The following is a 23,070-nucleotide window of genomic DNA, read 5'->3' as shown; positions in this document are numbered from 1 at the left end:
ACATGAAGCTCAGGCTGGATTTCTCTTCTTCTGCTAAAATTGGTCTTAACTGTGTTATGTGTCGTGTCCTAGAAATAAGCAATAAATTAACACAAATAGCCTCAACAAACCTTGGGGCAAAGACTTTTTTGGCCATATGTTGTGTTCCTACTCCATCATACATGTTATCATCATCAGTTATCATTTTTTTGTACTTTTTTTTCTTAACTGTCTCATGAAGCATGTTCTAGAAATAAGCAATAAATAAACACCACCCCTTAAATAGCCTCTTTAAACCTTGGGGGCAAAGGCTGACTTTTTTGGCCGTATGTTTTGTTGCTCCTCCATCATACATTATTTTTCCTTAGAGGGTTTTTTTCCACGTTAAAATTAATAATGTCCATGTCTAATTATTTCAAAGGTGTACGATACATTGGCGGTTATTAAAACATTTCTCCAAAGCCAAAGAAGAAATACAAGTCCTTCATTTTTCATAGGGCAAATACAAATGTTTTATTCAGTTACATATATATATATTTTTTTCTTAACTGTTTCATGAAGCATGTTCTAGAAATAAGCAATAAATAAACACCACCCCTCAAACAGCCTTCTTTAACTTTGGGGGCAAAGGCTGACTTTTTTGGCCATGTTTTGTTGCTCCTCCATCATACATTATGTTTCCTAAGAGGGTTTTTTTCCACGTTAAAGTAAACAATGTCCATGTCTAATTATTTCAAAGGTGTACGATACATTGGTGGTTATTAAAAAATGTCCCCAAAGCCAAAGAAGAAATACAAGTCCTTAATTTTTCAGAGGGCAAATAATGTTTTATTCAGTTATCATTTTTTTTGGTACTTTTTTTTCTTAACTTTTTCATGAAACATGTTCTAGAAATAAGCAATAAATAAACACCACCCCTTAAATAGCCTCTTTAAACCTTGGGGGCAAAGGCTGACTTTTTTGGCCATATGTTTTGTTGCTCCTCCATCATTTATTATTTTTCCTAAGAGGGTTTTTTTCCACATTAAAATTAAAAATGTCCATGTCTAATTACTTCAAAGGTGTACGATACATTGGCGGTTATTAAAACATTTCTCCAAAGCCAAAGAAGAAATACAAGTCCTTCCTTTTTCATAGGGCAAATACAAATGTTTCATTCAATTATAATTTTTTTTATTGTATTTATTTTTTCTTAACTGTTTCATGAAACATATTCTAGAAATAAGCAATAGATAAACACCACCCCTCAAACAGCCTCGTTTAACCTTGGGGGCAAAGGCTGATTTTTTTGGCCATATGTTTTGTTGCTCCTCCATCATACATTATTTTTCCTAAGAGGGTTTTTTTCCACGTTAAAATTAATAATGTCCATGTCTAATTACTTCAAAGGTGTACGATACATTGGCGGTTATTAAAACATTTCTCCAAAGCCAAAGAAGAAATACAAGTCCTTCATTTTTCATAGGGCAAATACAAATGTTTTATTCAGTTATATATATATATTTTTTTTTTTTCTTAACTGTTTCATGAAGCATGTTCTAGAAATAAGCAATAAATAAACACCACCCCTCAAACAGCCTTCTTTAACTTTGGGGGCAAAGGCTGACTTTTTTGGCCATGTTTTGTTGCTCCTCCATCATACATTATTTTTCCTAAGAGGGTTTTTTCCACGTTAAAGTAAACAATGTCCATGTCTAATTATTTCAAAGGTGTACGATACATTGGCGGTTATTAAAAGATGTCCCCAAAGCCAAACAAGAAATACAAGTCCTTAATTTTTCAGAGGGCAAATAATGTTTTATTCAGTTATCATTTTTTTTGGTACTTTTTTTTCTTAACTTTTTCATGAAACATGTTCTAGAAATAAGCAATAAATAAACACCACCCCTTAAATAGCCTCTTTAAACCTTGGGGGCAAAGGCTGACTTTTTTGGCCATATGTTTTGTTGCTCCTCCATCATACATTATTTTTCCTAAGAAGGTTTTTTTCCACGTTAAAGTGCAAAATGTCCATGTCTAATTATTTCAAAGGTGTACGATACATTGGCGGTTATTAAAAACATTTCCCCAAAGCTAAACAAGAAATACAAGTCCTTCATTTTTCAGAGAGCAAATACAAATGTTTTATTCAGTTATAATTTTTTTTGGCCATGTTTTTTGTTGCTACTGCATCATACATGATTTTTTTCCTAAGAAAGTTTTTTTCCACATTAAATTTAAAAATCTCCCTGTCTAATAATTTCAAAGGTGTACATTGGCGGTTATTAAAAAAAAAGCCCCATTTAAGCACAGGAATTTTGCAACATGAAGCTCAGGCTGGATTTCTCTTCTTCTGCTAAAATTTGTCTTAACTGTGTTATGTGTCGTGTCCTAGAAATAAGCAATACATAAACACAAATAGCCTCAACAAACCTTGGGGCAAATACTTTTTTGGCCAAATGTTTTGTTCCTACTCCATCATACATGTTATCATCATCAGTTGTAATTTTTTTGAACTTTTTTTTCTTAACTGTTTCATGAAACATGTTCTAGAAATAAGCAGTAAATAAACACCACCCCTCCAACAGCCTTTTTAAACCTTGGAGGCAAAGGCTGACTTTTTTGGCCATATGTTTTGTTGCTCCTCCATTATACATTATTTTTCCTAAGAGGTTTTTTTTTTCACGTTAAAATTCAAAATGTCCATGTCTAATTATTTCAAAGGTGTACGATACATTGGCGTTTATTAAAAAATGTCCCCAAAGCCAAACAACAAATGCAAATCCTTCATTTTTTAGAGGGCAAATACAAATATTTTATTCAGTTATCATTTTTTTTGGTACTTTTTTTTTTTTCTTAACTGTTTCATGAAACATGTTCTAGAAATAAGCAATAAATAAACACCACCCCTTAAATAGCCTCTTTAAACCTTGGGGGCAAAGGCTGACTTTTTTGGCCATATGTTTTGTTGCTCCTCCATCATTTATCATTTTTCCTAAGAGGGTTTTTTTCCACATTAAATTTAAAAATGTCCCTGTCTAATCATGTCAAAGGTGTACATATTTACATATTTATATATATATGTACATACATATATGTATATATATATGTATATATATATATATATATATATATATATATATATATATATATATATATATATATATATATATATATATATATATACATATATATATATATATATACACATATATATATATATATATATATATATATATATATATATATATATATATATATATATATATATATATATATATATATATATACACATACATATATATATATATATATATATATATATATATATATATATTTATTTTTATTTATTTTTTTTGGATTTTTTTTTGTTTTGTTTTAAATAATGTAATATTGATTCCACCCACAGTCATCCTGAGAGAGTGTTTTTATGGTGAAGAAAAAAAGATGACCATGATAATTGTTCTTATTGAGTAACGTGCGTCTCTCTTTTGTGTCTTCCAGCCCTATAGAGTCCTGTCAGAACTTCTACGAAGACTTCACGTTACAGATCGATATGGCCTTCAACGTCTTCTTCCTGCTTTACTTCGGTCTGCGGGTAAGCTGGACTCGCATGATCACGCCAGTAATCTCGTGTGGAAAGAAACAGATTGGAGCTTAGTTTTGTGAAAGACATGTTTTTTATCATCTGTTTATGACTGAATCTTATTGTTTTGTTTTTACCTAAGTAATACATACATTTAAATAATATAAATATGTATTTTTAAAGCATCTATATTGGTATGGGCATGGCCTCAGATACTGTGAAGTCCCATTAATACATACTCAAGTTAGTTGCTATCTTCGCTGCTGGCATAGTTACTCGTTATCACTAGTTGGGATGTCCCCATACAACTTTTTCCACTTTCGATACGATACCAATATTGGAGCCTTAAGTATTGGTCGATACTGATATTGAGCCGACACGATATCAGCAGGAGTTATACATACTTTTAATATTTTACAGTGTGTAATAAATATTGTCAAATAGAGAACAATTGTAGATATGAAAAACACTAAACTACTTATTATATACATGTTAAGTTAAATAATGCGGAAGCGTTTGTTAGTTAAGATAATACAAATAAAAATATACTCTTTCTTCTCAAGCATACACTACCGTTCAAAAGTTTGGGGTCACATTGAAATGTCCTTATTTTGGAAGGAAAAGCACTGTACTTTTCAATGAAGATAACTTTAAACTAGTCTTAACTTGAAAGAAATACACTCTATACATTGCTAATGTGGTAAATGACTATTCTAGCTGCAAATGTCTGGTTTTTGGTGCAATATCTACATAGGGTGTATAGAGGCCCATTTCCAGCAACTATCACTCCAGTGTTCTAATGGTACAATGTGTTTGCTCATTGGCTCAGAAGGCTAATTGATGATTAGAAAACCCTTGTGCAATCATGTTCACACATCTGAAAACACTTTAGCTCGTTACAGAAGCTACAAAACTGACCTTCCTTTGAGCAGATTGAGTTTCTGGAGCATCACATTTGTGGGGTCAATTAAAAGCTCAAAATGGCCAGAAAAAGAGAACTTTCATCTGAAACTCGACAGTCTATTCTTGTTCTTAGAAATGAAGGCTATTCCACAAAATGGTTTGGGTGACCCCAAACTTTTGAACGGTAGTGTAAGGGTGTAAATATGTGTTTTGTTGTTAGAGTTTGATTGTCTATTGATCAAAAATGCACATCAATGAAGGAGATGAATAAAAAATGAATGAATGAGTTACTTGTTATGGGTTACTTACGCGCCCCACATCCCCAACCACTGCCGTGTTTTAGCAAGTAGGGCTGACGCAAGAGTGGAGTCCCTGTTGCTACACTGCAAAAAGTCAGTGTTCAAAAACAAAAACAAAAAAAATTTAAAAATTAGGGGTATTTTATTTGAACTAAGCAAAATTATCTGCCAATAGAACAAGAAAATTCGGCTTGTCAAGACTTTCCAAAACAAGTACAATTAGCTAACTTCAATGGACCCAAAAATACCTTAAAATAAGTATATTCTCACTAATAACAAGTGCACTTTTCTGGGTAGAAAAAAAAAAGAGACCTTTTTGCTCAATATGTTGAAAAATATTCTTAAATGAAGTAAATGCTAGTGCCATTATCTTGACATAATGATATGCGCTCGGCATTACATTTCTTGAAACCAGCAAACTTATACTAAAAACTAATTTATTGTTCTTAATGGAAAGGCAACAAGGCAAGCGCTTGTTACTCTCGGGGTCTCCTTGCCGCTCAGGCAAATCATATGGTCTAAAATGCATTTTTCCATGGATAACATGACATCATCGCGTCAAGTGCGTGCTCGTTCAGTCAATTAGTGCGCATATATACAGCCCGGCCCCCAGCCAACATTTTTTTAATTATAATTTTGAGGAATTTATCTGAATGTGCATGAACTATTTGTGTTCAAAATTGTTAGTAATGTCAAATGTTTAAATATTAACTGTCAGTTTACTGTACTGTGCCAACTGTACTACTATATGAGTACGTGTTTTCTATGGTTTCATTGAAAATAAAACAGCAAAGTCCATTTGGCTGTCATCTGTTTTAATTATGAGACACAATTGTGTCAAAGTCATGATTTTTTTTTTTTTACATGCTTGAAGTAAGAAATTATGACTTTAAAAAAGTAGTTTTACACTTGTGAGTGTTGATGACACAGCTTTGCAACAGTTGATATTTTAGTTTCAAGCATGTTTTACTCAATATAGGTCATCACATCTCAGCAACAAGCTGTAATATCTTACTGAGATCATTTAGGACCAAAACACTTAAAACAAGTAAAACACTCTAACATAAAATCTGCTTAGTGAGAAGAATTATCTTATCAGACAGAAAATAAGCAAATATCACCCTTATTTGAGATATTTCATCTTACTTAGATTTCAATTTTTGCAGTGCACTGCAAAAAGTCAGTGTTCAAAAACAAAAACAAAAAAATACAAAAATGAGGGGTATTTTATTTGAACGAAGCAAAATTATCTGCCAATAGAACAAGAAAATTTGGCTTGTTAAGATTTTCCAAAACAAGTAAAATTAGCTAACTTCAATGAACCCAAAAATACCTTAAAATAAGTATATTCTCACTAATAACAAGTGCACTTTTCTTGGTAGAAAAAAAAAAGAGACCTTTTTGCTCAATATGTTGAAAAATATTCTTAAATGAAGTAAATGCTAGTGCCATTATCTTGACATAATGATATGCGCTCGGCATCATGATTTTTTTTCATGTTTGAAATAAGAAATGATTACTTTAAAAAAGTAGTTTTATACTTGCAAAGCTGTGTCATCAACACTCACAACAGTTGATATTCTAGTTTCAAGCATGTTTTACTCAATATAGGTCATCAAATCTCAGCAACAAGCTGTAATATCTTACTGAGATCATTTAGGACCAAAACCCTTAAAACAAGTAAAACACTCTAACATAAAATCTGCTTAGTGAGAAGAATTATCTTATCAGACAGAAAATAAGCAAATATCACCCTTATTTGACATATTTAATATTACTTAGATTTCAGTTTTTGCAGTGCACTGCAAAAAGTCAGTGTTCAAAAACAAAAATACAAAAATGAGGGGTATTTTTTTGAACTAAGCAAAATTATCTGCCAATAGAACAAGAAAATTAGCTAACCTCAATGAACCCAAAATTACCTTAAAATAAGTATATTCTCACTAATAACAAGTGCACTTTTCTGGGTAGAAAAAAAAAAAGAGACCTTTTTGCTCAATATGTTGAAAAATATTCTTAAATTAAGTAAATACTAGTGCCATTATCTTGACATAATGATATGCGCTCTACTTAGATTTCAGTTTTTGCAGTGTTTGTTTTTTTGACGAAGGTCGTGCATGTTTCCCCTGACAGTTTATCGCAGCCAACGACAAGCTGTGGTTCTGGCTGGAGGTCAACTCGGTGGTGGACTTCTTCACCGTCCCGCCCGTCTTCGTGTCCGTCTACCTAAACAGAAGCTGGCTGGGTGAGTCAAGATGTCTCCATCAGTCTATCACTATTGCAATCCTTTCCCTCCCGCTCTCAACACAAGCCTCCTACCACTCGTCTTTTTTTTTTCTCTCCCATTTTTCTTGTTTGCCCTCAATCTTTACCTGTCAAGCCTCCTTTTTATCACTGCCGATTTGTCCCCCTCCTCCCCTCCCTCCTCCTCTGGTTGCCCATTACTGGGAGTGTGTCTCTCAGGCTCTCTGGCTCCGGGGGCCGCACTCATCTTTGCCTCATCATGGAAAGTGACAGGGCTCGGTTCCTTTTTGATATTTCAGTGAGCGGACGGGCTAATGGGGAGGAGTGACTCAGAATGGAGCTTTGCTTCTGGACGGGTTTTCTAAAAGAGCTATTTTATTCATTTGTAAAAACACGTTTGACTTGAAGTACAAAAACCCAAAACCAGTGAAGTCGGCACGTTGTGTAAACGTTAAATAAAAACAGAATACAATGATTTGCAAATCCTTTTCAACTTATATCCAATTGAATAGACTGCAAAGACAACATATTTAACGTTCGAACCGGTAAACTTTGTTATTTTTTGCAAATATAAGCTCATTTGCAACATGTTTCAATAAATACTGAGAAAGTTGAGGAATGCTCATCAAACACGTATTTGGAACATCCCACAGGTGAACAGGCTAATTGGGAACAGGTGGGTGCCATGATTGGGTATAAAAGCAGCTTCCATGAAATGCTCAGTCATTCCCAAACAAGGATGGGTCGAGGCTCACCACTTTGTCAACAAATGCCTGAGCAAATTTCAGTGCCTCTCCCGAAAATCTCCCGGGACAACCATTCTCCCGAATTTCTCCCGATTTCCAGCCGGACAACAGGCACGCCCCCTCCAGGTCCGTGCGGACCTGAGTGAGGACAGCCTGTCGTCACGTCTGCTTGGCCAACCAAAAAGTAAGCACAGAATACTATACCGTACAGCAGGGGTCACCAACCTTTTAGAAAGCAAGAGCTACTTCTTGGGTAGTGATTAATGCGAAGAGCTACCAGTTTGATACACACTTAAATAAATTGCCAGAAATAGCCAATTTGCTCAATTTACCTTTAACTCTGTTATTATTAATAATTAATAATATTCATCTTTGTGGAAACACTGATCATCTTAATGATTTCTCACAATTAATATATATAGAAACAGATAAATATCAATATGCAACACTTTTTTAAAAATATTTTCTCTAAGTGCACATTTTTCAAATTGAACATTTTCAAATGATCACTTCTAAGACAGACTTGTGAAATCACAATACCCCATTTTAACTAGCTAGCCACTAACATTTTTTAACAAACCATGAATTACTTTGCACCATGTTTGTACAAATAATAACTCATGTAAAATACAAAAGTCAACTCTCAAATGTTTAAATAAATCATGTCACACTTTGAACTGGACACCAAATCTGTTATCTGTTTCTTTGTCAGTTAGTGAAGACCAAGTCTTTCAAATATTTTCTTGGATTTTTACATTTTTTTTTAGTTTTGTCTCTCTTAGAATTAAAAATGTCGAGCAAAGCGAGACCAGCTTGCTAGTAAATAAATAACATTTAAAAAATAGAGGCAGCTCACTGGTAAGTGCTTGTCAAGTGTTTTGCTTTTTTCACTGTGCTTACCCCACACTTGAAGGGATGTACCAATGCTGAACGTGGCTTCTGGATTTCACTCAAAAGACCAGACCCTAGTTACTTTTTAGTTTGCAACAGTTTTTCCAACGAAGAAACAGCTTCTTTTTTCTTCTTTAGTCTTTTTAGCAGTCTTTAGCAGTGTTAGTAGACTTTAGTTTCTTTAGCTGTCATTAGCTGTCTTTAGGAGTGAAAAACCTTTAAGGACAAAACACCACAAGATTAACATGCTGTAAAAAAATCAATCAATTATCAATCCCATAATTTACAATGATTAATTAGGCTATCAAACACTTAACAATTAAACAAGTGCAAGAAAATGGATTAATATTTTCCCTTTAAGTTAAAACAGATTTGAAATAAATGGTCTCAACATAAATGCACCAAGATACATATAAAATACATTTAACACCAGAAACACAATAGATAAATGCAGCAGAAAACCCAATATGCAAATACATAACCAATGAACCACCTATTTTAGATACATATTTAAAATCCATATCCAATATAAATATATTATTAATTTAGCAGTGAAACACTCAATCTTAAACGCTGTCTACTGGTAGAGAAATACCCCTTTTCTATGCCCTCACTAGCAGCCAATGATCCAGACTAAGTAAGCACGCTACATGCACACAACTCCCCCATCTCACCAGCGCAACAGGTGCGCCACACCCACAGAGAGAAATAAAGTGCAATCTTACCGGCTGTCTGTTCAGCTTTTGGTTTTGGTACACTTTTGGCACAACTCTGTGTTATCTGTAATGAACCAAACCTTTCTCCACTCTGCGCTGGCGTCTTTTGTACTCCTTGATTTGACACAGCTGTTTGATTACCGGGCTCGAGCACCAGCAGACGAGACGGGAAGCGCGCCGCGTTATACCCGCGCGTGAACGTAAACTGATAATAATGCCGAATTATATACATTTCCTGGTGTTGCCTAGGTCAGGGGTCGGCAACCTTTACCACTCAAAGAGCCATTTTGGCAAGTTTCACAAATTAAAGAAATTAATGGGAGCCACAAAAAAATTTTTTAAATGAAAAACACCGCATAAAAAGCTTAAATGCTTTGTGCTATGTTAACCAGGGGTCTCCGACACACGCACCGGCACGCACTTTAATGTGGAAATTTGATGTTAGCGCAGCCCACGAGTTTTGAATGAATGGCGCTTGATAGCGTCATACTTGCCAACCCTCTCATTTTTCCCGGGAGACTCCCGAATATCAGAGCGTGATGACACTGCATTTGGCGCCCTCTACAGTCTGCCCTAAAAGTGTACCTGCTCGACCACATGTAGAATGCAGTTTCAGCTTGCTCACGTAAGTGACAGCAAGGCGTACTAGCTCAGCAGCCACACATCTTACACTGACGGTACCAATACCCAGAATCCCATGCAGCCCTAACTCTTCCGCTCAACCAACGCACGGAGAGGGGGGGGGGGGGGGGGGGGTTTGATGTGTGGGGGGATTTGGTGGTAGCGGGGGTGTATAATGTAGACCGGAAGAGTTAGGGCTGCATGGCATTCTGGGTAATGGTTGTGTTGTGTTTATGTTGTGTTACGGTGGGATGTTCTCCAGAAATGTGTTTTTCATTATTTTTTGGTGTGGGTTCACAGTGCGGCGCATATTTGTAACGTAACAATGTTAAAGTTGTTTGATACGGCTACCGTCAGTGTAAGCTGTGTGGCTGATGAGTAAGTATGCTTTGCTGTCTCCTGTGTGTGCAAGTAATAACAACATGCAACTTGTGGCTGGACAGGCACGCTGTTTGTAAATGCTATAGAGGACAATTACTGCAGTGCAATTAGGGCACGCCCTTTATTTAGTAATTAGAGTGTAAATAGGATTATTTTTTCCCTGGGAGTTATCTAGGAGAGACACTGAGATCCATAAACCTCCTGGGAAAATCGGGGGGGGTCGGCATGTATGTAGCTGAGCCGCATCAGAGTGGTCAAGGAGCCGCATGCGGCTCCGGAGCCGCGGGGTTGCCGACCCCTGGCCTAGGTGAATAGGGATGTGGATGTGCTCTAAAATAAAATATAATTTTATTAAGTGGGGTTTGGCTCGTTGCCAAGCAGCCGCAGTTACGCGCTCGCGCATCAGCTGACGAGACAGCTGTTCGCCGCTACAGTGCTGCTATTTGAGCTATTTTTAGATCAGGCCAGCGGGCTACTCATCTGGTCCTTACGGGCTACCTGGTGCCCGCGGGCACCGCGTTGGTGACCCCTGCCGTATAGTGTTCTGTGGTTACTTTTTGGTCGGCCAACGGTTTACGTTTTGTATTGCGCACCCTGACGGCAAGTGTGGGAGTCGGTTCTGAAGTATGAAGTAAAGAGACGTAACTGCGTCACCTCGCCTGGTTATTGACTCCAACCCAGAATATTACACTGCACATACCTATGCTCCTTCAAAGGCTGTGCTACTGGCTGCAAAGCATTGCACTTTCAAATACAACAATGAGTAGAGAGGAGTGTTATGTGTGTATATGTGTAAATAAATGAACACTGAAATTCAAGTATTTATTTTATTTATATGTATATTAGGGCTGCAACAACTAATCGATTAAATCGATTAAAATCGATTATTAAAATAGTTGCTGATTAATTTAGTCATCGATTCGTTGGATCTATGCTATGTGCATGCGCAGAGTTTTTTTTATTTATTTTTTTTTTTTACATTTTTTTTTTTATTTTTTATTTTATAAACTGCAACATTTACAAACAGCTGACAAACAATAATCAAAACAAGTATGGTGCCAGTATGCTGTTTTCCCCCCCAATAAAATACTGGATAGGATAGAAATGTAGTCAGTCTCTTTTATTCGATTATTAATCGATTAATCGAAGTAATAATCGACAGATTAATCGATTATCAAATTAATCGTTGGTTGCAGCCCTAATGTATATATATAATAAAATACATACATATATAGCTAGAATTCACTGAAAGTCAAGTATTTATTTTATATATATATATATATATATATATATATATATATATATATATATATATATATATATATATATATATATATATATAAGAAATACTTGAATTTCAGTGAATTCTAACTATAAATATACTTCCCCCCCTAAAACCCCGCCCCCGGCACCACCCACCCCTCCCACCTCAATACCACCCCCCCCAAAAATCTCCCGAATTTGGAGGTCTCAAGGTTGGCAAGTATGACCGGGTAATAAGGCACACTGTCGATTTTTGAGAAAATGAAAGGAGTTTAAGTGCGCCTTGTAGTCCGAAAAATATGCGAGGTCTCGCAAGTAACCGAGGATACTCATAAAATGACATACATGGCAAATCTGACACGAAAACATGTATCACTCTTCTTCTCCCCCCCCCCCCCCCCCCCCCATTTAAACCTACCCACAGTTGTTTACGGTCTATCCGTGACACTAAACAAGTTACAAAAAAGAAGCAACATAAAAACGTTGATATTTGTTTAGTTTTTCATGGTTTTTTTTACTCACTTTTTGCTAATGCGCCATAGATTCCAAGCCCACAATGATCCATCACTGCAATAGTGCCTCACACACACACACACACACACACACACACACACACACACACACACACACACACACACACACACACACACACACACACACACACACACACACACACACACACACACACACACACACACACACACACACACACACACACACAAATACATGTATTGCCTACTTTGTGTGGACCCACGTTTGGTTAGTAGGTTGTGAGGGCCCCCCTTTCCACTATAGCTAGAATGATGAAAAAAATATATCTAGCACTAGATGGGAGTAGAGAGTTGCAACCTCACTTCAGAATGCAAAACACACAAAGTAAAAAAAAATATTTTACTTCTGTAGTTGTGAGGACCAGGCAAATGTCCTCACAAGTCAAAAGGTCCTCACAGAATGGGTGGTTTGTCAAGTGTATGTCCACACAAGGCTGGTGAGACAAGTGCACACACACACACACACACACACACACACACACACACACACACACACACACACACACACACACCACACACACACACACACACACACACACACACCACACACACACACACACACACACACACACACACACACACGTGTATATATACCCCGGCGGTCTTGCATGAGCAGCCTGGAAAACACCCTAACCTGTATTACATAACGACCTACTTTTATGTGGTAGTTCAAGTATTGTGACCTAAATTACACTGCGGTACAAAGGCTCTCCGCCTTGCTCGGGTGCAGAGCTCCTTGCTTATAATTCCGTGAATAATACGGCTACCTCGAGACCTTGGCTAAATAATAACAGAGAGCGTGCACGTGCTTTCACAATATAATGAAGTGATGACTTTGTCACGACACAGCAATAAAGTAATGTGATGATAAGGTGGTAGCAGTCTGTCAACGACCACTTCATTAGGTACATTTAGTGAGCTCCAATACGAGATGTAATTATAGTAATAATAGAACGCACTTTTCTAGACAAAGAGCCAGCAATGTCAAATTAGTTGTGCCCAATCTGCCTTAGTATGTATATTTAATAAACTATTTTTTGTATTTTTAATTTTTTCATGAGTTTATTAACCCTGTAAGACCCAAATATAGAAAAACCTAAAAAAAAAAAAGATTTGACCTTTCAGATGTTGTTGTACGAGGCATTTGATGCAGAAATTGAAGAGTTAAAAAAAAAATGTTTATGTATGTTTTTAGAGAAATGTTAATGTCCATCAAAAGCCACATTGGGCTTTTGATGGGAGCAGAATTTCTGTATGTGTACAACTAAGGGTTCATTTGCAGGGTTGATTGCTCACTTAGCCCCATAACGGTATATACCATTAATAATAATCACACATTAGTTATATTTTTATGAAGTCGTTTATTACAAATATAAAAAATATGAAACAAGATAAAACTCTTAAAAAACGCTTTTTCCCCCTCTTTTATAATTGCAACAATTATATAACAAGCTCTAAATGAAATTTGATGCATCTGTTCCACAAAAACTACATATGTACATGCTCTAGACCAGGGGTCACCAACGCGGTGCCCGCGGGCACCAGGTAGCCCGTAAGGACCAGATGAGTAGCCCGCCGGCCTGTTCTAAAAATAGCTCAAATAGCAGCACTTACCAGTGAGCTGCCTCTATTTTGTAAATTGTATTTATTTACTAGCAAGCTGGTCTCGCTTTGCCCGACATTTTTAATTCTAAGAGAGACAAAACTCAAATAGAATTTGAAAATCCAAGAAAATATTTTAAAGACTTGGTCTTCACTTGTTTAAATAAATTCATTTTTTTTTTTTTACTTTGCTTCTTATAACTTTCAGAAAGACAATTTTAGAGAAAAAATACAATCTTAAAAATGATTTTAGGATTTTTAAACACATATACCTTTTTACCTTTTGAATTCCTTCCTCTTCTTTCCTGACAATTTAAATCAATGTTCAAGTATTTTTTTTTTTTTTATTGTAAAGAATAATAAATAAATTTTAATTTAATTCTTCATTTTAGCTTCTGTTTTTTCGACGAATAATATTTGTGAAATATTTCTTCAAACTTATTATGATTAAAATTTTAAAAAATTATTCTGGCAAAGCTAGAAAATCTGTAGAATCAAATTTAAATCTTATTTCAAGGTCTTTTGAATTTCTTTTAAAATTTTTGTTCTGGAAAATCTAAAAGAAATAATGATTTGTCTTTGTTAGAAATATAGCTTGGTCCAATTTGTTATATATTCTAACAAAGTGTAGATTGGATTTTAACCTATTTAAAACATGTCATCAAAATTCTAAAATTAATCTTAATCAGAAAAAATTACTAATGATGTTCCATAAATTATTTTTTTTAGGTTTTTCTCTTCTTTTTTTTGGTTGAATTTTGAATTTTAAAGAGTCGAAATTGAAGATAAACAAGTTTCAAAATTGAATTGTCATTTTTTTCGTGTTTTCTCCTCTTTTAAACCGTTCAATTAAGTGTAAATATCATTAATTATTAATAATAACATAGAGTTAAAGGTAAATTGAGCAAATTGGCTATTTCTGGCAATTTATTTAAGTGTGTATCAAACTGGTAGCCCTTCGCATTAATCAGTACCCAAGAAGTAGCTCTTGGTTTCAAAAAGGTTGGTGACCCCTGCTCTAGACATTTTAATAACAACCAAAAAAAATATAAAAGACATTTTAATTACTTGAATCTGATGAATCCAGTCCGATGAAACAAATAGTTTTTGTTCGAAGGAAACCTTGAGAGGTTGTGTGAGTTCATGGTCAGAAGGCGTGACTTATTTAACAAATGTACGATCCAATAGCCCTGTGAGACTGAACAATAGGACCCAATGACTATGTAAATGTGGTAAAAAAAAAAGTTAAAAAAATATAACAGATTGTTTTTTAGGATGGTTAAAGGTAACGTTGTAATTTTACAACAAGGGGTGTTACAGGGTTAATCAATCCAACAAAACAATACACAACAATACCATAACAATGCAATCCAATTCCAAAACCAAACCCGACCCAGCAACATTCAGAATAGCAATAATTGAGAGCAATTGACACACAAACATGACACAAAACAATCCAAAAGTTGTGAAACAAAAATGAATATTATCAACAACAGTATCAATATTAGTAACAATTTCAACATAGCAGTGATTAAAAATCCCTCATTGATATTATCATTAAAAACATTAATAAAACAAATTTAAAAATGGACATTAATGTCACAGTGGCTTACACTTGCATCGCCAACATTTTCCACAACGATATAATAAGTCATATTTTGGTTCATTTAATAGTTAAATCAAATTTAAATAATGGATCCCATATTCCAATATATGACTCATTATTATCTAAACTAAATGCAGTTTTTTCTACTGATATCATCTCCATAGCTTGTGTGTACCAGTCAGTATGAGTTGGACTATCAACATCGATCCATTTTTTAAAATATTACCCTTTTTGTTATGATGCATATTGAAAGAAATGCATTTTTACTCTTTGATGACACGTTGCTAAATTGATGGCGATCCCCAAAAATACAAGTTTGCAGTGTCATTGGGATGTTTATATTAAGGAATGTGATTGCTTCTTTTGTTGTTTTCAACCATAACTCTTTTATTCTCTGACATTCCCACAATAAATGAACAAGAGTTCCCTCAGCTGCCCGACACTTCATACATAACGATTTTTGTAAAAAATAGTTCGTACAAATTTTTACAAATATTACAAATATTGATTGTTTTAATTGGTTTTACCCTTTAAAATCGTTTATAATTAGGGATGTCCGATAAATGCGTTAAAATGTAATATCGGAAATTATCGGTATCGGTTTTTTTTATTATCTGTATCGTTTTTTTGTTTGTTTTTTTTTTAATTTAATTTTTTTTATTAAATCAACATAAAAAACACAAGATACACTTACAATTAGTGCACCAACCCAAAAAAACTCCCTCCCCCCATTTCTTTCTGTTATCAATATTCTGGTTCCTACATTATATATCAATATATATCAATACAGTCTGCAAGGGATACAGTCCGTAAGCACACATAATTGTGCGTGCTGCTGGTCCACTAATAGTACTAACCTTTAACAGTTAATTTTACTCATTTTCATTCATTACTAGTTTCTATGTAACTGTTTTTATATTGTTTTACTTTCTTTTTTATTCAAGAAAATGTTTTTAATTTAGTTATCTTATTTTATTATTATTTTTAAAAAGTACCTTATCTTCACCATACATGGTTGTCCAAATTAGGCATAATAATGTGTTAATTCCACGACTGCATATATCGGTTGATATCGGTATCGGTTGATATCGGTATCGGTAATTAAAGAGTTGGACAATATCGGAATATCGGATATCGGCAAAAAGCCATTATCGGACATCCCTATTTATAATCATATTTATTTTTATATTGTTTTATTATTGGTTTTATATTTATTTATTTTTTGTTTTTATTCAGTCATTGGTGGAGCTAAGGATAATATTTGACTATTGTTTTTAATATTGTTAATATTGCACTTTGGAAACATGTATGTTGTTTAAATGTGCTATACCAGGGGTCAGCAACTTAAAATGTTGAAAGAGCCATATTGGACCAAAAATACAAAAACAAATCTGTCTGGAGCCTCAAAAAAATAAAAGCCATAGTACATACAGATAGTGTGTCATGAGATATAAATTGAATTAAGAGGACTTAAAGGAAACTAAATGAGCTCAAATATACCTACAAATGAGGCATAATGATGCAATATGTACATATAGCTAGCCTAAATAGCATGTTAGCATTGATTAGCTTGCAGTCATTCAGTGACCAAATATGTCTGATTAGCACTCCACACAAGTCAATAACATCAACAAAACTCACATTTGTGCCTTCATGCACAACGTTAAAAGTTTGGTGGACAAATTGAGACGGAAAAAGAAGTGGCATAAAACACGTCCTAGAAAGTCGGAGAAAGTTATACATGTAAACAAACTACGGTGAGTTCAAGGACCGCCAAAATTAGTAGGACAAAACGGCGCTCGCAAATACTCGAATCAGTGAAGCATGTTTAATATAAACAGTGTGATTTATAACAATTAGGGAGGTTTGTGTCATGTTTGTCCTCCTACAGAAACCATATTAACACAAAAAATATATTTTTTTCCCCTCATCTTTTTCCATTTTTCATACATTTTTTAAAAAGCTCCAGAGAGCCACTAGGCGGCGCTAAAGAGCCGCATGCGGCTCTAGAGCCGCGGTTGCAGACCCCCGTGCTATACAAATAAAGTGGATTGGATTGGATTGAAAAGAAGGCCTCCCCTCTACAATATATATACATAGACACACATTTTTGTATATATACACTACCGTTCAAAAGTTTGGGGTCACCCAAACAATTTAGTGGAATAGCCTTCATTTCTAAGAACAAGAATAGACTGTCGAGTTTCAGATGAAAGTTCTCTTTTTCTGGCCATTTTGAGCGTTTAATTGACCCCACAAATGTGATGCTCCAGAAACTCAATCTGCTCAAAGGAAGGTCAGTTTTGTAGCTTCTGTAACGAGCTAAACTGTTTTCAGATGTGTGAACATGATTGCACAAGAGTTTTTTTCCTAATCATCAATTAGCCTTCTGAGCAATGAGCAAACACATTGTACCATTAGAACACTGGACTGATAGTTGCTGGAAATGGGCCTCTATACCACCTATGTAGATATTGCACCAAAAACCAGACATTTGCAGCTAGAATAGTCATTTACCACATTAGCAATGTATAGAGTGTATTTCTTTAAAGTTAAGACTAGTTTAAAGTTATCTTCATTGAAAGTACAGTGCTTTTCCTTCAAAATAAGGACATTTCAATGTGACCCCAAACTTTTGAATGGTAGTATATATATATATATATATATATATATTATATATATATATATATATATATATAATATATATATATATAATATATATATATTCCTAAATGAGTATAATTTTATGTTTTTTTTAATAATATATATACAGTACACTGTATATATATATTATAATTTCAAATGTTTTTTTTTTCCTGGTGTCAAACTAACCCTCCCAGAAGTTTAGTTTTGAACTTTCTTTTTTCTCTTCCTCTTTCCCCCCATGTTTACCTTTTCAGTATGTGTCGTCTTATACTTGGTTCAATATGGTAATTTGGGAATGTGTTTATTCTCTATGTTATGATGACTAGTCTGTCTAAATAGTTTTTAATTGAGTAAATTTTTTATTACATATTTTATTTTTAAATAAAATATGAACATTTATATATGTATATAAACATATATATATATATATATATATATATATATATATATATATATATATATATATAATATTTAATCTATATATATATATACATATATATATATATATATATATATATATATATATATATATATATATATATATATATATATATATTATATTTATTTATATATATATATATATATATATATATATATATATATATATATATAATATATATATATAATATATATATATATATATATATATATATATATATATATAATATATATATATATATATATATATATATATATATATATATATATATATATTTCCATTAATTTCCCATTAATTCCCCTTAATTCCCATGGGAAGTTTCCAACTTTGGATATTCCCGGAATTTTGCAACCCTAGTCAAAACACAGGAAAACATGACCATTTACCCTGGAACCCCTCTTGTTAAAAAAGAAAATAAAACATGTATTATGTAATATCATCTGCCTTTCTGTCACGGTTCCTACCTGACTCGGGTGTAAAGAAATGATGCAGACCTTTTTGAGTCTTTTCTTTGAGGCGACGGTTTCGCCGCTGCGGCTAAAGAATCCCAGCAGAAATGGCGTTGGATACGGTTCTAGTCAGGCCTTTGACGAGGATGATGAAATATTTTGAAATTGACATTCCGCACAGAAGAGCCATCACCTATCCCGTACCTGGAATAGATAACCGCGAGTTATTTTGCAAAACGCCAGCATTTTGGTTTAAACAAAGGAAAAAAACATTTTGTGACAATGGTTTAGGGTTGGAATTGGGGGTAAATCACCAAAAATGATTCCCGGGCGCGGCCACCGCTGCTGCTCACTGCTCCCCTCACCTCCCAGGGGGTGAACAAGGGGATGGGTCAAATGCAGAGGACAAATTTCACCACACCTAGTGTGTGTGTGACAATCATTGGTACTTTAACTTTAACTTTAAACACTAACGATAAAAGTGAAATTATAAGTCGATACTACAATGATTACATAGATATTTTTTATCGTCACAAAATGTTTTTTCCTTTTTTTAAATGTTATATTATGTTTATAAACTCAGTAAATACGTCCCTGGACACATGAGGATTTTGACTATGATCAATGTATGATCCTGTAACTACTTGGTATCGGATCGATAACTAAATGTGCGGTATCATTCAAAACTAATGTAAGTATCCAAACAACAGGGAAAACGGACGCACCTTGGCCCAAAAACTGACGATAACGGTGAAGTTATAACTCTGAAACGCCCTCAGGAAGCAGCAGCTAACGTCCATCCGCAGTCGGCAGTGTTTTAGCTACTTCTAAATCACTAAATCCTCGTCTCCATGGCGACAAATAAAGTAAGTTTCTTACAAGTATCATCCCTGCAGGACGAGGAATAGCTGAACATGCTTCACTACACACCGTAGCTCACCGGCGTCACAATGTAAACAAATACCATCGGTGGATCTACACCTGACATCCACTGTAATGATACCAAGTACAAAAGCGTATGTAGTTGATATTACAATGATTACATTGATATTTTTTATCGTCACAAAATTTTTCCTTTTTTTAAAAAAATTCAGATTATGTTTATAAACTCAGGAAATATATACATGAGGACTTAGAACCAATATATGATCCTGTAACTACTTGGAATCGGATCGATACCTACATTTGTGGTATCATCCAAAACTAGTGTAAAGTATCAAACAACAGAAGAATAAGTGATTATTACATTTTAACAGACGTGTCGATAGAACATGTTGAAACTAGGGCTGCAACTAACGATTAATTTGATAATCGATTAATTTGTCGATTATTACTTCGATTAATCGATTAATAATCGGATAAAAGAGACAAACTACATTTCTATCCTTTCCGGTATTTTATTGGGAAAAAAAACAGCATACTGGCACCATACTTATTTTGATTATTGTTTCTCAGCTGTTTGTACATGTTGCAGTTTATAAAAAATACAAAAATAATAAAAAAAATGGCCTCTGCGCATGCGCATAGCATAGATCCAACGAATCGATGACTAAATTAATCGCCAACTATTTTTATAATCTATTTTAATCTATTTTAATCGATTTAATCGATTAGTTGTTGCAGCCCTAGTTGAAACAGAAAATAAGCAGATATTAACAGTAAATGAGCAAGTGGATTAATAATCAATTTTTACAGCTTGTCCCTCATAATGTTGACAAAATAATAGGTAGATAAATGACACAATATGTTACTGCATATGGCAGCAGACTAATTAGGAGTCTTTGTTTGTTTACTTACTACTAAAAGACAAGTTGTCTAGTATGTTCACTATTTTATTATATGTTTAATGTACCCTAAGATTTTTTGTTAAAATAAAGCCAATAATGCCATTTTTTGTGGTCCCCTTCTTTTTTTTTAGAAAAGTATCAAAACACATTTTGGTACCGGTACCTAGGGCGGCAACTAACGATTAATTTGATAATAGATTAATCTGTCGATTATTACTTCGATTAATCGATTAATAATCGGATAAAAGACACAAACTACATTTCGATCCTTTCCGGTATTTTATTGGGAAAAAAACCCAGCATACTGGCACCATACTTATTTTGATTATTGTTTCTCTGCTGTTTGTACATGTTGCAATTTATAAATAAAGGTTTATAAAAATAAAAAAATAAAATAAAAAAATTGCCTCTGCGCATGCGCTTAGCATAGATCCAACGAATCGATGACTAAATTAATCGCCAACTATTTTTATAATCTATTTTAATCGATTTAATCGATTAGTTGTTGCAGCCCTAGTTGAAACAGAAAATAAGCAGATATTAACAGTAAATGAGCAAGTAGATTAATAATCAAATTTTTACAGCTTGTCCCTCATAATGTTGACAAAATAATAGGTAGATAAATTACACAATATGTTACTGCATATGTCAGCAGACTAATTAGGAGTCTTTGTTTGTTTACTTACTACTAAAAGACAAGTTGTCTAGTATGTTCACTATTTTATTATATGTTTAATGTACCCTAAGATTTTTTGTTAAAATAAAGCCAATAATGCCATTTTTTGTGGTCCCCTTTTTTTTTAGAAAAGTATCAAAACACATTTTGGTACCGGTACCTAGGGCTGCAACTAACGATTAATTTGATAATCGATTAATCTGTCGATTATTACTTTGATTAATCGATTAATAATCGGGTAAAAGAGACAAACTACATTTCGATCCTTTCCGGTATTTTATTGGAAAAAAAACAGCATACTGGCACCATACTTATTTTGATTATTGTTTCTCTGCTGTTTGTACATGTTGCAGTTTATAAATAAAGGTTTATAAAAATAAAAAAATAAAATAAAAAAATTGCCTCTGCGCATGCGCATAGCATAGATCCAACGAATCGATGACTAAATTAATCGCCAACTATTTTTATAATCTATTTTAATCGATTTAATCAATTTTAATCGATTTAATCGATTAGTTGTTGCAGCCCTAGTTGAAACAGAAAATAAGCAGATATTAACAGTAAATGAGCAAGTGGATTAATAATCAATTTTTACAGCTTGTCCCTCATAATGTTGACAAAATAATAGGTATATAAATGACACAATATGTTACTGCATACGTCAGCAGACTAATTAGGAGTCTTTGTTTGTTTACTTACTACTAAAAGACAAGTTGTCTAGTATGTTCACTATTTTATTATATATTTAATGTACCCTAAGATTTTTTGTTAAAATAAAGCCAATAATGCCATTTTTGTGGTCTCCTTTTTTTTTAAAGAAAAGTATCAAAACACATTTTGGTACCGGTACCTAGGGCTGCAACTAACGATTAATTTGATAATCGATTAACCTGTCGATTATTACTTCGATTAATCGATTAATAATCGGATAAAAGAGACAAAATAAATTTCTATCCTATCCAGTATTTTATTGAAAAAAACCCAGCATACTGGCACCATACTTACTTTGTTTATTGTTTCTCAGCTGTTTGTAAATGTTGCAGTTTATAAATAAAGGTTTATTAAAAAATAAAAATAAATAAATTGCCTCTGCGCATGCGCATAGCATAGATCCAACGAATCGATGACTAAATTAATCGCCAACTATTTTCATAATCGATTTTAATCGATTTAATCGATTAGTTGTTGCAGCCCTAGTTGAAACAGAAAATAAGCAGCTATTAACAGTAAATGAGCAAGTGGATTAATGATCCATTTTTACAGCTTGTCCCTCATAATGTTGACAAAATAATAGGTAGATAAATGACACAATATGTTACTGCATATGTCAGCAGACTAATTAGGAGTCTTTGTTTGTTTACTTACTACTAAAACACAAGTTGTCTAGTATGTTCACTATTTTATTAAAGGACAAAAGTGTTCTTCGATTGCAATAATAAACATATGTTGAATGTACTGTAAGATTTTTTGTTAAAATAAAGCCAATAATGAAATGTTTTGTGGTCCCCTTTTTTTTTTTAGAAAAGTATCGAAACACATTTTGGTACCGGTACCAAAATATTGGTATATTGCTTCAATATACAAACTTGTCTATTTACAAACCCCGTTTCCATATGAGTTGGGAAATTGTGTTAGATGTAAATATAAACGGAATACAATGATTTGGTCCAGCGAAGCCGACGGCGTTTCTGGGTGTTGTTGATAAA

General features: G+C 33.8%; 1 protein-coding gene across 1 annotated transcript in view; it reads left to right on the top strand.

Moving 5' to 3' along the window:
* The window catches only part of LOC133657088 (calcium-activated potassium channel subunit alpha-1a-like), a 626,717-nt gene that overhangs the window by 313,066 nt on the left and 290,581 nt on the right, over positions 1-23,070 (top strand). Inside the window, 2 exon segments of the mRNA XM_062058010.1 lie at positions 3,463-3,556; positions 6,880-6,991. Of these exon segments, the coding sequence (XP_061913994.1) occupies positions 3,463-3,556; positions 6,880-6,991 (206 nt within the window).

Source organism: Entelurus aequoreus, linkage group LG09, assembly GCF_033978785.1.
Source record: "Entelurus aequoreus isolate RoL-2023_Sb linkage group LG09, RoL_Eaeq_v1.1, whole genome shotgun sequence".
NCBI lineage: Eukaryota > Metazoa > Chordata > Actinopteri > Syngnathiformes > Syngnathidae > Entelurus > Entelurus aequoreus.
The sequence above is the reverse complement of the archived record's forward strand: the minus strand, read 5'-3'. Positions and strand labels throughout refer to the sequence as shown.